General features: G+C 43.7%; 2 protein-coding genes across 2 annotated transcripts in view; one reads left to right on the forward strand and one right to left on the reverse strand.

Moving 5' to 3' along the window:
- yipf4 (Yip1 domain family, member 4) overlaps positions 1-18131 on the reverse strand; it is a 43781-nt gene that overhangs the window by 15505 nt on the left and 10145 nt on the right. The window lies entirely within an intron of this gene.
- LOC134350068 (membrane progestin receptor alpha-B-like) lies at positions 12456-16283 on the forward strand. The gene has a single exon (XM_063054995.1). It carries the CDS (start codon positions 12868-12870, stop codon positions 13924-13926), a length of 1059 nt encoding a protein of 352 aa, XP_062911065.1. The 5' UTR covers positions 12456-12867; the 3' UTR covers positions 13927-16283.

Genomic DNA, 18131 nt, shown 5'->3' on the forward strand with positions numbered 1-18131 from the left:
GAAAAAAAATCAACATGTCAAAATAGATGGAATTCTTTTAAAATGTCACAGCATTTTGAAGTCCAGTTTCATATAAACTTCCTACAAGTTACTATTGACTACAGACATTTACTACAGACATTTTCTCCAGATCAGAAATTGATTGATAAACACCATCCAGCTCTACAGAAAAATCTTATCACTATTTTCACGAGATTATTTCCACAATCACTAATCTTAACTCCCTTATTGATCTGCAGTAAGGTATACATACTCAAAACATAATAGTAGAAGATATGATGATAGCTCTGCTAATGATTCAGTACATAATTCCTTTCAAAGTTGTGGAACTTAAATTGTATTTCAGAATTCCAGATTATGTGAAAAGGATGACATTTTATATCAACCAAATTGACTAATTCTGTAGCCTTTAGCATCATATCAACTACTTGCAGTTTATTCTGTAGTCCTAGGCTGTAAATATTCATGAATTTTCCAGAAATAACTTCCACAGTTCTACAAACGTATTCACTCCATTTCACATTCCTTCTCTCATCTTAACGAATAACAAATTTCACATTCTTTCTTTGGAACATAGAAATCTACAGCACATTACAGGCCCTTCAGCCCACAACGTTGTGCCGTCGATGTAGCCTACTGTAGAAACTGCCTAGAATTTCCCTAACACATAGCCCTCTATTTTTCTAAGCTCCATGTCTCTTAAAGGACCCTATTATATCTGCCTCTAACACCGTTGCTGGTAGTATATTCCCTGCACCCACCGCTCTGTGTGAAAACCTTACCTCTAACATCTGCTTTGTACCTACCTCCAAGCACCTTAAAACTATGCCCCCTTGTGTTAGCTACTTCAGCCCTGAGAAAAAGCCTCTGGCTACCCACATGATCAATACCTCTCATCATCTTATACACCTCTATTAGGTCACCTCCCATCCTCCGTTGTTCCAAGGAGAAAAGGCCAAGTTCACTCAACCTATTCTCATAAGGCATGCTCTCCAATCCAGGCAACATCCTTGTAAATCTCCTCTGTACTCTCTCTATAGTATCCACATCCTTCCTGTAGTGAGGTGACCAGAACTGAACACAGTACTCCAAGTGGGGTCTTAGTTCTTTATATAGCTTTAACATTACCTCACTGCTCTTGAACTCAATCCCATGATTGATGAAGGCCTTACGCCTTCTTAACAACACTGTCAACTTATGCAGCAGTTTTGAATGTCCTATGGACACGGACCCCAAGATCTCTCTGATCTTCCACACTGCCAAGAGTCTTACTATTAATATTATATTCTGCCTTCAAGTTTGAACTACTGAAATGAACCATTTCACACTTCCCTGGGTTGAACTCCATCTGCCACTTCTCAGCCCAGTTCTATCGCTGTCTCACTGTAACCACAGTCAAACCTGCAGACTATCCACAACACCCCCAACTTTTGTGTCATCAGCAAACTCACTAATCCACCCTTCTACTTCCTCATCCAGGTCATTTATAAAAATCACAAAGAAGAGGGGTCCCAAAACAGATCTCTGTGGAACACCACCGGTCACCATCCTCCATGAAGAATACGAATGTATTTACACTATTCCTCAATGCATTTTCAATGTGGCACAGAAAAAAAAATCTACAGTTTGCATTTAAAGTAAAACATTATAGAAAATAATAATTTTGTTCATTAATCTTTACATTACAGTATAATTTTTAACTTAATTTTCATAGACCAGAGAGAATCTGCGAATCCCTATCCTGCTCAAGCATACCTGACATGCCTAACAAGGTTTACCAGTTACTAGTAATACTAGCTGCATTTAAACAATATTTTCATTCATTTAAAACGTCCTGAAGCACCCAATAGATGTTTCACCTAGCATTGGATATTGATTTACTTTATTAAATGGAAGAGCTGCCTGACATTTATTAGCAAGAGGTAAGCTTTGAGGGGCATCTTAAGTGGATTAAAGATTAGCTTTAATTAAAATATACAGTGAAATACATTGTTCATGTCAATGACCAACAGTCTGAGGACGTGCTTGGGGTAGCCGGCAAGTGTCGCTATGCTTCTGGCACCAACATAACATGCCCACAACCTACTAACCCGTGTGTCTTTGGAATGTGGGAGGAAACTGAAGCACCTTGATGAACACCATGCAGTCACAAGAACATGCAAACTCCTTACAGACAGTGGCAGAAATTGAACCCCAATTCGGCACTAGCCGCTACACTACCCTGTCAACCCAAGTTACCTCGCCATTGCTGGATTCTTGTTGTTTTTCATTTTAATTTTAATCCCTGTGGTAAATGGAGAATTAAAGACAAATTTATTGTGAAGAAATTCCAGACCATAGCATTCAAGTGACTGGATGTTGCGGTGGCGGGAGGGGGGAGCGAGTTCTGAAGAGGGGAAGCAGGGAATGAATAGGTAACGGGTTGATGTCATCATCTATATGCACTCTCACAGGACATCTTAAAAAACATAGACCAAAATTAAATCCACTACTCTACAAATATGGTGAGAAATAGCTGATTTACAAAATTTACTGGTTACAACTCAATTATCATCTATTCAGTTAGCTAGCAGAGAGGTGGCAGGGTAGGACACATGAAGCTTTCAGAGGAGATAGTGTACCTTGGTTTTGATTCAGTGCTATGATAGCACAGTTGACAATCTAATCTTTTAAAAGCTATAAACTATTTGTCAAATCCATATCAACAAGCAATGTCATACCATTCAGAGTCAGAAATAGTGTTATTTCTTGTGAAACATCGTAAAATTTGTTGTTTTGTGGCAGTGTAGAACAAGACAAAAAAAACCATAAGATACAATATATAATTAAACAGTGCAAACAAGGAATAGTGAGGTCATAAATTGCTTAGAAATCTCATGGCAGAGGGGAAAAGGCTGTTCCTAAAACGTTGAGTGTGGGTCTTCAGGCTCCTTTACCTCCTCCCTGATAGTAATGAGAAGAGGGCATGTTCCAGGTATTGAGAATCCTTAATGATGGATGAGTATTTCAAATAATTCAATAGATCATGGTTGCTCCAAATGTAGCTTCAGTTCCACATCTCCACCTGCCCCAAATAACTTTTCATTCTCTTGCTTTTCAAGAATTTATCTACCCCTGCCTTAAGGATCCAAAAAACCTACTCGGTGAACCTACTCATTAAAAACGGAACTCCAACAACTTGTGATCGATTGAGAAATAATTTCAGCCCATCTTTAATCAGCAAGATGTTATTTTTTTTTAAAACAGTGATCCTTGGTTACAGTTTCTCCTAAATTAACAATATTCTTTACACATCCAAGACTCCTTGTCAAAATTCCTCACAGGATCCTGTTTCACAATATCTCCTTTCTCCCTTACTCTTTCTCATAAGGCAACCAAGTGCTGCAGTAAGCTTTCTGTGGACTGCTTCCAATGGATTACCATCCTTCCTCAGGAAAGGAAATCAAAATCGTACACACAACTTGACACCAGTACCCAATGTATCTGAAGCAAAACTCCCATATGTATTTTTCTATTTAATACCAATAAGAAACAAAATTTTGTCAGCTTTCCTAATTAGTTGTTGTACAAGCAAACTTGCCTTTCAATAAATACTATAGTTGGACATCCACAACCTTGAAATCTCTTAAATAATACCTTGTTTTTAAACTTCCCTACCAACAAAAACCAAGCACATTTTGCTTGTTATACATTTGATAGATCTTTGACCAGTATACTTTATCCCTTATTTTTCTTCCTTGTAGCCACCTTATGTTCTCTTAAAAATTTTCCAACCTATCTTTGTGTTTTAGCAAATATAGCAAGCTATTTATTTGCACACGAGTTGAAAGCCTAATCTGGCAAGGTCTTTCATTGATTCTATTATGGTTATTATTCCAATATGGCCTTACTGAATAAACCCACAAACCAATGTGAATCTCAGGGTTGTATAGGGACATAGGGGCATAAATGTAGTTGATAATAAATTTACTTTGAACTTTGATTCAGTATTCATTATGTCTTGCAACTTAAATTTTGGACAGTCAAACCAGGGTCTATGAATGATAACAGACAGACCAGCATTGTGGAACAGAAGGACCTGAGAGTGCAGTTTGCGGAAATTGGCCATACAAGTAGGCAGAGTGGTGAACGCAGCATGGCCACTAAGCTGTCAATTCCATTATCCAGATCATACATAACATGAAAAGTAGCGGTGCAAAACCGATACTTGCAGAACACCACTGGTTAGCAGCAGCCAACCAGAAGAGGTCCTCTTTGCCAGCAAAATCTTCTATCCATGATAGTACTTCTCCTGCAATCCCACTGGCTCCTATCTTGTTTAGCAGCATCATGTGCAGCACCTTGTCAAAGGTCTTCTGAAATCCATGTAAACAGCATCCTCTGACTCTCCTTTGTCTGTTCTGCTGGTTTCCTCCTCAAAGAATTCCAACAGATTGGTCATGCCTTGTTTAAACAGATTTACAGAACATAGAGAACAGAGAACATACAATAGCACAGCACAGTACAGGTCCTTCGGCCCACAACGTTGTGTCGACCCTTAAACCCTGCCTCCCATATAACCCCCCGCCTGAAATTCCTCTATATACCTGTCTAGTAGTCTCTTAAATTTCACCAGTGTATCTGCCTCCATCACTGACTCAGGCAGTGCATTCCACGCACCAACCACTCTCTGAGTAAAAAACATTCCTCCAATATCGCCCTTGAACTTCCCACCCTTTACCTTAAAGCCACGTCCTCTTGTATTGAGCAGTGGTGCCCTGGGGAAGAGGCGCTGGCTATCCACTCTATCTATTCCTCTTATTATCTTGCATACCTCTATCATGTCTCCTCTCATCCTTCTTGTCTCCAAAGAGTAAAGCCCTAGGTCCCTTAATCTCTGATCATAATGCATACTCTCTAAACCAGGCAGCATCCTGGTAAATCTCCTCTGTACCCTTATCAATGCTTCCACATCCTTCCTTTAGTGAGACGACCAGAACTGGACACAGTACTCCAGGTGTGGCCTAACCAGAGTTCTATAGAACTGCATCATTACCTCGCGACTCTTAAACTCTATCCCTCGACTTATGAAAGCTAACACCCCATAAGCCTTAACTACCCTATCCACCTGTGAGGCAACTTTCAGGGATCTGTGGACATGTACCCCCAGATCCCTCTGCGCCTTCACACTACCAAGTATCCTGCCATTTACTTTGTACTCTGCCTTGGGAGTTTGTCCTTCCAAAGTGTACCACCTGACACTTCTCCGGGTTGAACTCCATCTGCTACTTCTCTGCCCACTTCTGCGTCCTATCAATGTCTCTCTGCAATCTTCGACAATCCTCTACACTATCTACAACACCACCAACCTTTGTGTGGTCTGCAAACTTGCCAACCTACCCTTCTACCCCCACATCCAGGTCATTAATAAAAATCACGAAAAGTAGAGGTCCCAGAACAGATCCTTGTGGGACCCCACTAGTCACAACCCTCCAATCCGAATGTACTCCCTCCACCACGACCTTCTGCCTTCTGCAAGCAAGCCAATCCTGAATCCACCTGGCCAAACTTCCCTGGATCCCATGCCTTCTGACTTTCTGAATAAGCCAACCGTGTGAAACTTTGTCAAATGCCTTACTAAAATCCATGTAGATCACATCCACTGCACTACCTGGTCACCTCCTCAAAGAACTCTATCAGGCTTGTTAGACACGATCTGCCCTTCACAAAGCCATGCTGACTGTCCCTGATCAGACCATGATTCTCTAAATGCCTATAGATCCTATCTCTAACAATCTTTTCCAACAGCTTTCCCACCACAGACGTAAGGCTCACTGGTCTATGATTACCCAGACTAACCCCACTACCTTTTTTGAACAAGGGGACATCATTTGCCTCCCTCCAATCCTCCAGTACCATTCCCATGGATAACAAGGACATAAAGATCCTAGCCAGAGGCTCAGCAATCTCTTCTCTCACCTCATGGCGCAGCCTGAGGAATATACCGTCAGGCCCCGGGGACTTATCCATCCTAATGGACTTTAACAACTCCAACACCTCCTCTCCCTTAATATCAACATGCTCCAGAACATCAACCTCACTCATACTGTCCTCACCATCAAGTTCCCTCTCATTGGTGAATACCGAAAAGAAGTATTCATTGAGGACTTTGTTCACTTCCATAGGCTCCAGGCACACCTTCCCACCTTTAATCTCTAATCAGTCCTACCTTCACTCCTATCATCCTTTTGTTCTTCACATAACTGAAGAATGCCTTGGGGTTTTCTTTTACCCTACTCACCAAGGCCTTCTCATGCCCCCTTCTTGCTCTCCCCAGTCCCTTCTTAAGCTCCTTTCTTGCTACCCTATATTCCTCAATAGACCCATCTGATCTTTGCTTCCTAAACCTCACGTATGCTGCCTTCTTCCACCTGACTAGATTTTCCACCTCACTTGTCACCCTTGGCTCCTTCACCCTACCATTCTTTATCTTCCTCACCAGGACAAATTTATCCCTAACATCCTGCAAGAGATCCCTAAACATCAACCACATGTCCATAGTACATTTCCCTGCAAAAACATCATCCCAATTCACACCTGCAAGTTCTAACCTTATACCCCTCATAATTTGCCCTTCCCCAATTAAAAATTTTCCTGTCCTCTCTGCTTCTATCCTTTTCCATGACAATGCTAAAGGCCAGAGAGCGGTGGTCACTGTCCCCCAGATGCTCACCCACTGAGAGATCTGTGACCTGACCCAGTTCATTACCTAATACTGGATCTAGTATGGCATTGCCCCAGTTGGTCTGTCAACATACTGTGACAGAAATCTGTCCTGGACACACTCAACAAACTCTGCCCCATCTAAACCATTGGAACTAATCAGGTGCCAATCACTATTAGGGAAGTTGAAGTCACCCATGATAACAACCCTGTTATTTTAGCATTTTTCCAAAATCTGCCTCCCAATCTGTTCCTCTATCTCTGCTGCTATCAGGGGGCCTGCAGAATATTCCCAATAGAGTAACTGCTCCCTTCCTGTTCCTGATTTCCACCCATACTGACTCAGAAGGATCCTGCTACATTCCCCACCCTTTCTGTAGCTGTAATAGTATCCCTGACCAGTAATGCCACCCCTCCTCCCCTTTCCCCCCCTCTCTATCCCTTTTACAGCACTGAAATCCAGGAATATTGAGAATCCATTCCTACCCTGGTGCCAGCCAAGTCTCTGTAATGGCCACTACATCATAATTGCATGTATGTATCCAAGCACTCAGTTCATCACCTTAGTTCCTGATGCTTCTTGCATTGAAGTACACGCACTTTAGCCCTTCTACCTTACTACTTTTACACCCTTTATTCTGCTTCTCTTTCCTCAAAGCCTCTTTATGTGTTAAATCTGGCTTTACTCCATGTACTATACTTGCAGTTCTTGCATGACCTTTATTCTCCTCCACCTTACTATCTGCTCTAACACTCTGGTTCCCCTCCCCCTGCAAATCTAGTTTAAACTCCCCGGAGCAGCACTAGCAAACCTTCCCGGAAGGATGTTAGCTCCCCTCCAGTTCAGGTGCAACCGGTCTCAATGGAACAGGTTCCACCTTCCCTGGAACAAGACCCAATTGTCCAGAGACATGAAGCCCTCCCTCCTGCACCAACTCTTTAGCCACGTATTTAGCTGCATTATCTTCCTACTTCTAGCCTCACTAGCATGTGGCATGGGTAGCAATCCTGAGATTGCAACTCTGGAGGTCCTGTCCTTCAACTTTGCACCTAACTCCCTAAACTCTCTTGGCAGGACCTCCTCCTTCCTATCCACGTCATTGGTCCCTACATGGATCACAACATCTGGCTGCTCACACTCCCTCTTGAGAATACTGAGAATTCGATCCGAGATATCGCAGACCTTGTCACCAGGGAGGCAACAGACCATCCAGGATTCTCCATCTCTCTCACAGAACCTCTTATCTATCCCCTTAACTATCGAATCCCCTATCACTACTGCTCTCCTCTTTTCACATATATACACTATAGACTATACTTCTTCCCACCCCGCCACATGCAAAAACGCCATTCCCTATTCCCAGTTCCTCCATCTCCACCACATCTGCTCCCAGGATGAGGCTTTCTGTTCCAGGACATCTCAAATGTCCTCTTTCTTTAAGGATCGTGGTTTCCCTTCTACCGTCATCAATGACACCCTCACCCGCATCTCCTCCATTTCCCACACTTCGGCCCTCACCCCATCCTCCCGCCACCACAACAGGGAAGAGTTCCCCTTGTCCTCACCTACCACCCCACCAGCCTCCGGATCCAGCACATTATCCTCCGCAACTTCCGCCACCTTCAACAGGACCCCACCACTAAGCACATCTTTCCCTCTCCACCCCTCTCCGCTTTCCGGAGGGATTGGTCTCTCCGCCACTCCCTTATCCACACGTCCCTCCCTACCGATCTCCCACCCGGCACTTATCCCTGTAAGCGCAAGTGCTACACCTGTCCCTACACCTCCTCTCTTGCCACCATTCAGGGCCCCAAACAGTCCTTCCAGGTGAGGCAACACTTCACTTGTGAGTCTGTTGGGGTCATCTTTTGCATTCGGTGCTCTCGGTGCGGCCTCCTCTACATCGGTGAAACCCGACGCAGATTGGGGGACTGCTTCGTCGAGCACCTCACTCCGTCCACCACAATAGACAGGATCTCCCGGTAGCCACCCACTTCAACTCTGCTTCCCATTCAGATATGTCCATACATGGCCTCCTCTACCTCCATGATGAGGCTACACTCAGGTTGGAGGAGCAACACCTCATATACCGTCTAGGTAGTCTTCAGTCCCTTGGTATGAACATAGAATTCTCCAACTTCCGGTAATTCCCTCCCTCTCCCTTCCTCTATCCCTATTTCACTCTGCCCCCTCCCCCAGCTGCCTATCACCTCCCTCATAGTTCCCCCTCTTTCTACTACCCATTGTGTTTTCCCCTATTCCTTCTTCACCTTTCCTGCCTAACACCTCCCGGTTTCCCCTCCACCACCCCACTGTCTTTCAAATTACTGGTTTTTCAACTGGACCTACCAGCCTTCTCCTTCCCACCCTCCCCCACCTTCTTTATAGGGCCTCTGCCCCTTCCCTCTTCAGTCCTGACGAAGGGTTCCGGCCCGAAACATCGACTCATCGTTTCCACGGATGCTGCCCGATCTGCTGAGTTCCTCCAGCGTGTTGTGAGTGTTGCTTTCTCCCTGTCTCCTGACTTTTAGAGACAATTATCTCCCTGAAACTCCTGTCTATTTCTGCCTCTGCCTCACAAATGATCCAAAGTTCATCCAGCTCCAGCTCCCTAACTCAGTTTGTCAGGAGCTGCAGCTGGATGTATCTTTCACAGGTGTAGTCATCAGGGAAAATTGTGCTCGCCCTGACTTCCCACATATGGCAAATGGAGCACTCGACTGCCCTAACTGCTGCCTCCATTACCTACTTCTAAGTTAATTAGATTAATTAAAGGATCTTACATGGCCTTACCTCACTAGCAGCAAGCTCGTCCTCAGCCTCTGCTCGCTGAAGCCTCTCGAGCCAAAGCCTTCCTACTCTGTCTCCCACTACACCGTCGCTCGTTCCATTAATCTGCTCGCTTTTTTAACTCACCCGCTGTTCTCACAGGCTGACCTTCACGCGCTTGTGCAGTCGTGCCCTGTTCAAACTGCCAAAGAAATGACCTGAAACTTTGTTTAAATTTAAGGAAATCATGCTGATTTTGGCCTATTAGATCTTCCAAATATGCTTCCAAGTATCCTGAAACTTCATCCTAATAATGGACTGACAAATCTTACCAATCACTGAAGTCAGATTAACTGGCCTATAATCTTTTGCCTCCCTATCTTCTAAAAGAGTCGACTGACATTAACAATTTTCCAGTCCTTCTGAACCATTTCTGACTCTGGTGCCTCCACAATCTTTTCAGATACCTCTTTCAAAACACAAGGGTATAGTCTCCCTTGAGACCTTTGCTTCCCAAACACTTTCTCCTTATTAGTAGTGACTACACTCACTTCTGCTCCAAACCTCCTGATTTTCTGGCTGGTCTTCTACAATAAAGATTGATGCAAAATACTAGTTCAGTTCGTCTGCCACTCTTTGTTTCCCCACTACTATTTTTCCAACAGTCCAACATACACTCTTGCTTCTCTTACTCCGTAATACTGATACACCTGATTTTAGCTTCCTCGGCATTCCTTTACACCTTAAGCTCCCTAATCAAATATGATTATTGTATAACATCAAATCCAGAATTGCCTTTTCCTTAGTGGGCTCGATCACAAGCTGCTCTAAAAAGGCATCCCATAGGCATTCTGCAAATAAATACCTCCCTTAGGATCTAGTGCCAATCTAATTTCCCTAGTCTTCTTAGATACTGAAGTCCCCATGATCACCACAACATTGCCTTTCCTGTTATAATTTGTACCTTACATTCAGGGGGAGTTTTCACCCTTGCAGTTTCTTAACCTACCTAAAAGAAATCTATAATCTTCCAATCCTGTGCTACTTCTTGCTAAGGATTTGATTTCTTTTTTTTAAACCAACAGACCCACCACACCCTCACTGTCCACCTGGCTGTCATTTTGATCGGATGTGTAGACTTGGATGTTTAATTCCCAGATGTGATCTTTCAGCAATGACTGAAGCCCACAATGTCATATTGCCAATTTCAAAATATGCTATAAAAGCTCATCTACTCTGTTTGTACACCATGTGCATTCAAATTTCACAATTTCAGTCCCATATTCACCTGTTCTCTTATCTTTGCACAACTACAAAATTCAGGAAGTTTAACTTATGACACAATTATGGTTTGCTTGTTTATTCAGATATTCTATCTAATTTAATTTGCAAAATAGAGGCTTGCAAGTAAAGCTGGTGTATTAGCAACATTAGCGAATATTAGTCCTGCCAAAAAGAACCTGGTGAGGCAACCCGGATCCAAAATACTTTATTCTTCACCTACTTGTCTGCTCATCATGATTCTCAAATTTGTGCTTCTGCATTTCAGATATTATCATTGCAAATCGTCTCTGGTCATTCACTGAAGCTTTTCCAAGTGGTGACCGCAACAGTATGCAAGACTCTAGTGTGGTCCAAACAAAGTTAGACTCAAGTTGATCATAAATTTCCCTGATGTATTACAACTGTTTTTTTCAAGTGACAACATAATTTAAAGTGAAAATTGAAGAGCTATTGCCCCCACTGTATGTGGTAAGAGTTGCATCCGTCTTACTTCAGATAACGTTGTTTAGTAATAGCTAATTTTCATCTTGTGTTAATCTTTCCATCTGATCAGGATTATAGTATAGTATTTGAAATACATTAATGACACTTACACAACAGTATAAGTAGTTATTTTATTTTGGTATTGGGAGACTTCCCCATCAGTTCCAATTAATATGAACTTACTTCGGGAATGCCCAAATTCATCTGGGAACTGATCAAAACAACTTTGCATGTGGCTATTATTTCATTCAGTTTTTGCTACTTGCTTATCTAAGAAGCCATTAAAGAAAATGTAATTTTAAATTATAAAACACAATGAATTGAATTAATTTTCACTTCTTCACAATTCATAACAATTCGTTTCCTTTAACCATGACCACTCTTGCCTCCTACCCTCCCTCATCAGCATAATCAATCCCCATGAAATCAGATTGCACACATTTCACAGTGACCTCTTTGATCATGGGTTAAATCTAACAATAGCCCACAAAAAAAAATGTTATAGCTCAAGTACTAAAGCTCGTGAACACTGGCAGCCTACAACGATGGATGAGGCAGATCTAGTGTTTCTGAGAATCTACTCAGGAAAACAGCACACTTGAAGGAAGGTGTAATAATTTTAGATCTCAATCTCGTTATCCTCTACACCCAAATTAAATGACTATCCCAAGAGGAACACTGGAAGAATAAGCTATTTAGAAGTAACAAGGAAATAGCACGAAGATTAGAGCACAAGCAAAACCTAGTTCTGCATTTTGTAGGAATTATTGCACATAGATATGTCAGACATTCATCTTTAATAATATTGTGTGAGCTCATATGTAGGGATATCCAAAAGTAAGGCATTGTTTGTATCACTAGAAACAAAATTGCTACACTGCTGCTCAATGTTATCATAGTGCCAAAAGTATCTACAATTGTTTCTCCCTCTGTTACAATATCAGTAAAGTTTGTCATAAAGTGATGCCACCATGTGGAGGTATTATTATGGAATGGAAACTGATTTCAAAGTTCAAAGCAAATTTTATTATCAATGTACGTAAGTATACATCAGTAAATACACAGCAGCACACAAAATGCATAGTGTAACACAAACCAGGATTGCATCACCTCGGTTAAAGTGGAGACAGCCATCTTAACTATTTGAATTGAGCATGTCAGTGTTTTAAGCATTTAGAGTTTCATCATAATATGCTGTGTTGTATGATGAGGGAGATCATGATCTTTGGTAATGATTGTTCTTAACAAATTTTTCTGCAGAAGTTGTTTGCCGACAGTCTGCCGCCGGGACGCGGAGCGTGTTGTGTCGGGTCGGCGCCGCGGTGCCAAGCGGAGAACGGTGGCAGAATAGCGAGCGATCGGCGGCTTTCCCCACGATTGTGTCCGTCACGCCCTCAACAGTGGATGTATTTCGAATATCTTCGGTGCGACATTGGGTACAGGCGATGGTCAATCCCAACTCTGCCTCTGCGAAGTGATCGGGCTTCTGTGAAATCGGTTCGTGTCTGGCTGGGCAAGTGATGCCTATTCATTCCTGCCCACTGGCTGTTGGAGGGGAGCGGTAAATTGTGGGGAGACTGTTTTCTTCGGCGAAGTGGTATCAGTGTTAGTAAGGCCCCAGTGTTACCATGACGACCGTGGTGATGGAACAGATTGGTAGACTCTTCATCAATATCCAGCAGATCCGTCAGATCCCAAGCCTGGTGGAGCAGTCCATTCCCAGCCTGCCGTGCACCGTGAAGGATTGGGAGGTGCCGCGGATATTCCGGGAGCCGTACATCCACTCTGGCTACAGACCGGTGGAGCAGAGCTGGCGATACTACCTGTTCACCTTGTTCCTGCGGCACAACGAGTCCATCAATGTCTGGTCCCACCTCTTCGCTGCGCTGATCATCCTCCTGAAGCTGCAGGAGTTCTCCCGGACGGTGGACTTCTGGTCGGACCGGCACGCGTTGCCACTGCTGATCCTCCTCCTCTCTGCCTTCTGCTACCTGACCTGCAGCTCCCTTGCCCACCTCCTGCATGCCCGTTCGGAGCTCGCCCATTATTCCTTTTTCTTTGTGGACTACATCGGTGTGGCGGTCTATCAGTATGGGAGTGCTTTGGTCCACTATTACTACTCCATTGAAGAGGAGTGGTACCACGTCATCAAAATGTTCTACCTCCCCATGGCCACCTTGTTGGCTTGGATGTCCTGTTTAGGATCCTGCTATGCAAAATCTAATGCCAAGTTGCTGCACCCTTGGTCACGCAAACTCTACCAGATAGTCCCAGCCGGGCTGGCCTACATGTTGGACATCAGCCCTGTGGTGCATCGGATATATAGCTGCTACTCGTCGAATTGCACTGACACTGCCATTTGGTACCACCAATGCCAGATCATCTGCTTCCTCGCAAGTGCTCACTTCTTCTCGTGTCCTCACCCAGAGAAGTGGCTCCCCGGAAAATGCGACATCTTCCTGCAGGGGCATCAGATTTTCCATGCCTTTATGGTCCTCTGCACCCTGGCCCAATTGGAAGCTATCCATCTGGATTACAAACACCGGCAGCATTTCTATCAGACGTGGCATAGCGACTCCACCTGCTCTGTGCTGCTCTGTCTCGCAGTGATCGTTTCCTCCAGCGTTGTCACTGCCGTTTACATGAGGCACCTCATCAAAATCAAACTCGGCCTCAAGGAGAAGTGAAGATGGGTGCTTCTCAATCCAGCATCTCACCTATCGTGAATATACCATTCATTGGGGAGTGGCGGAAGGGTAGCGGAAAAACTGACTCTGGTTTCCAGCTGGCAGTGGACTCTGTGCCTGGGAGTTCGATTCTTGGACTGAAATCAACAATGATTTCTACGGCATTTTCACATGAGACTGGCCGTGATTTTTGGCAAGCATCAAGGACGTGCAAGGATTTGTCAAATACTGTAATACTGAATGCCTTATATCTTTACATAGCACCTACCTTGTAATTGGTGAATTTGTTCAGTTGGCACCTGTTCAAGCAGAGCAGGGCCAAGCGTGGTCATGACTCCCTGCGGAGCAGAGTTGGCCAATGAGTAACTGCTAGCTTCTGGTATCTTTATCCTTTCCGGTTCTGATAAATTTGAAACAGTTACTGTGTTTCTCTTTGAACATGATTTGAGATTAGTGGAATTTATAATATCCAAAGTTTACATTGAATGCACTACACAATGACGTTGGTTGATGCTGAGAAAGTCATTGATCTAAATCAACATCAAAAGCCAATATCTGGATGTGCAAGGATATGAAGTATATCAGTGTTACAGAGCTGTGGCTGATGTGGAGATAATCAGTGCTGTCCACGTGTTAAAAGGTGTACTGCAGTAAAGAATTAATCTATCATATCTCCCAGACCAGAATGCTCTCAATTATCAGTTCCATTCCAGCCCTTTCTATTCACTCCCTGAACCACTGAATAGCTTTTGGCGATGTTCTATATACCTGTATTTCCTGATCAGTGCCATGATAGTGTAATGCTTAGCCCGACGCTATTCCAGCTCGGGGCGTTGGAGTTTGGAGTTCAATTCCACTGTCATCTGTAAGGAGTTTGTATGTCCTCCCTGTGGAATGCGTAGTTTTCCTCCAGGTCCGCTGGTTCCCGCCCATAGTCCAAAGACGTACCGGTTAGTAGGTTAATTGATCATTGTAGATTGTCCTGCGTTTAGGCTGGGATTAAGTTGGGGGTTGCTGGGCAGAGTGGCTTGAAGAGCCTATCCCTGAATAAATAAATGAAATCAGTAGAAGGAGACCATTTGGTTCAAGTCTACATTGGCACTCAGACTAATCCCAGCCACCACTGTTTTTCTCTGTTACTTATCCTCCCACGTTTCCTTCAGCTTCTCCCATCCCCTCCCCAATTTTATCATGTGTGTAAGAACTAGGGGCAGTTTGGCCGGGTAACCTACCAAATTGCACATTTCTTAGGATGAGGGAGGAATCAGGAGCATCTGAAGGAAACCCATGTGGTCACAGGGAAAATGTCAGATTCCACACAAAGTTCTCAGCGGAGCTGTCAGTCACCATGAGACTACAGGTTTGATCTGGCTTGTCTCAGCTCTCTGTGTATTCATTATCACAGGAGGTAGTTGGACGTTTTAAACAACTTCCCTGCTCTGTAAATAATGCCATAGGATATTTAACATGCACCTGTGCAAACAATGTTGGTCATTGGATAGCTCTGATCCTGGCCGACAACTCTTCAGATAGTTGGTGCCTGCCCTTGCCAAACATTACACATTGGTATTACTGATGGTTGACTCTTGAGAACTATCGAGGCTGTCCAAATGTGAAAGAACATTTTCTGTCTGTGTAATGTTGTGCTCCTCAAGTTCAAAGTCAATTTTGGAAAATTATGTATTTCGATGGCATGCCAGGATTAAACACTTCCCGTGTAATTATGGTCACTTGGTGTTTTGCCTCCTGCCAAGTCTGAACTGTGCCGGAAACCTTCCCTGTCGGTTCCATGTACAACAGTTGCTGCTTCTGTGGCTCGTGAAGAAAAGATTGGAGGTGCAAACGATTATAAAGTAGCAAAAATGGAAGCTTGTGTATGTCTGCTTTAGTGACGTGGGTTGAGAGCTGTCAGTCTGTTTCCCTTGAAATAAATGTCATTAAATTTTCTGTGTTCACCTGAGTTTACAGCACATCCAGAAAATGTGTGGTCTGGGGTATCACGCAAATTTTTTTTTAAAGTAATGGGCTGAAACAGGAGTGCATCCAGCTAAGCCATGAAGGACAACCACCCAAGAGCAGAAACCGCTTGCTGGATACAGCGCACATAATGTTCAGTTGACCTCATTGTTCACAAAGAGTGAAAGGTTACGCTGAACAACTCCTCTGCTGTTTTTTTTCCCCTTGTTGCACTGTTTTGCAATACTCCCGCTATGATATTGGAAAGGAAGATGATCTTTGTGGTTGCCTTCTATTTCCAACTGTTGGGGAGAAGGGGTGAAGCTCTGGGTGTAATTGACTGAGGCAGCACTGTTTATGAAGCAAAACTTTCAGCCTTTCAACATGTGTACCCATGCAAATAAAATCATATTCAATGTTTAAAAAAAAAAGTTGTTTGCCATTGCCTTCTTCCGAGCAGTGTCTTTACAAGATAGGTGACCCCAGCCATTATCAATACTGTTCAGAGATTATCTGCCTGGTGTCAGTGGTCGCACAACCAGGACTTGTGATATGCCCCAGCGGCTCATTCGACCATCCACCACCTGCTCCCATAGCTTCATATGACCCTGATCAGTGATTGGGGGTGGGGGTGGGGGTTCTAAGCAGGTGCTACACCTTGCCCAAGGGTGACTTGCAGGCTAGCGGAGGGTAGGAGTGCTTACACCTTCTTTGGCAGAGACGCATCGCCACCTGGCATTCGAATTTCAGCATAGCCCACTCAGGGTAAATTTCACAGTAAAAGCTTCAATAACTAAAAAGGACATTAATAAATTATTGGAACAGTAGTATGTTTAAAATAAAAATCATTCAGTGAAAAATCCCAAATGAAACTTAGAATTCCCATTTTTTCTATAAATTTAAATTAATTCCCTCAATCTGCATGTGTACCATGCACATGCATAGTTTCTTGTATAACAGTTATCAGCCAGACGAGTCACAGATGACATTTTTATGATTGTGGCAGTGGTGTCAGAGATTTGCACAGCAGAGATACAGGTCTTTTTGCCTAGGGTGTCTGTGCCAGCCGTCATGCCTAGCTATACCAATCCCACTTGCCTACATTAACTTCCTAGCTATGTCCTTCTCATTCAAGCTGAGACTTCATTATTGTTACTGTCCCTGCCTCCTCCACCGAATTCTGTCAGCTCTGTTAGAAATTCTACTGTGTGAAAAATTTACTGTTCAAATTCTCTTTGAACTTTCTCATTTCATATTAAACCTATACTCTCTTGTTTTGGAAACCTCTTACCATAGGAAACAGGTTCTGGCAATCACCCTAATGTCTCTGATATTTTATACACTTCCATCATGTCACCTCTTAGGCTCTTTTTGTCTAAGGAAAACAGAGCCAGTCTATCTAGTCTCTCATGTAACTCAAGCCCCCCAATCCAGGCAGCAGACTGAGTAGAGTACCAACACAAAGCCTGTGTACAAGGTCCAGAGTCGTACAGTACCAACACAAAGCCCGTGTACAAGGGCCAGAGTCGTACAGTACCAACACAAAGCCCGTGCACAAGGGCCAGAGTCGTAGAGTACCAACACAAAGCCCGTGTACAAGGGCCAGAGTCGTACAGTACCAACACAAAGCCCGTGCACAAGGGCCAGAGTCGTAGAGTACCAACACAAAGCCCGTGTACAAGGGCCAGAGTCGTAGAGTACCAACACAAAGCCCGTGTACAAGGGCCAGAGTCGTAGAGTACCAACACAAAGCCTGTGTACAAGGGCCAGAGTCGTAGAGTACCAACACAAAGCATGTGCACAAGGGCCAGAGTCGCCTGCACTTTCTGAGGGGACTGAGGTCCTTTGGAGTATGCAGCTCTCTCCTTCACATGTTCTACCAGTCTGTTGTCGCCAGTACAATCTTCTATATGGTGGTGTGTTGTGGCAATGGCATCAACATGGGTGATACCAACAGGCTCAATAAACTGATTAGAAAGGCTGGGCTCTATTAGCAGAGTCAAACTGAACACACTGGAGGCTGTGGAAGAACAAAGGACCCCACGGAAAAGCCAGACAATTCTAGACAATGCTTCTTACCCTCTGCATGCCACCTTGGCTGAATAGAGGAGTACTTTTAGTAATAGACTAAGACAACTGCACTGCTCCAAAGAGCACTGTACGATGTCATTCTTACTCTTGGTCATTAGGCTCTACAATGAGTCAACCTATAGCCTGGGAAGTGATGACCCCTCCTGTAAGATTGTTTG

The sequence above is a fragment of the Mobula hypostoma genome, chromosome 8 (genome assembly GCF_963921235.1).
Source record: "Mobula hypostoma chromosome 8, sMobHyp1.1, whole genome shotgun sequence".
NCBI classification, from domain to species: Eukaryota; Metazoa; Chordata; class Chondrichthyes; order Myliobatiformes; family Myliobatidae; genus Mobula; species Mobula hypostoma.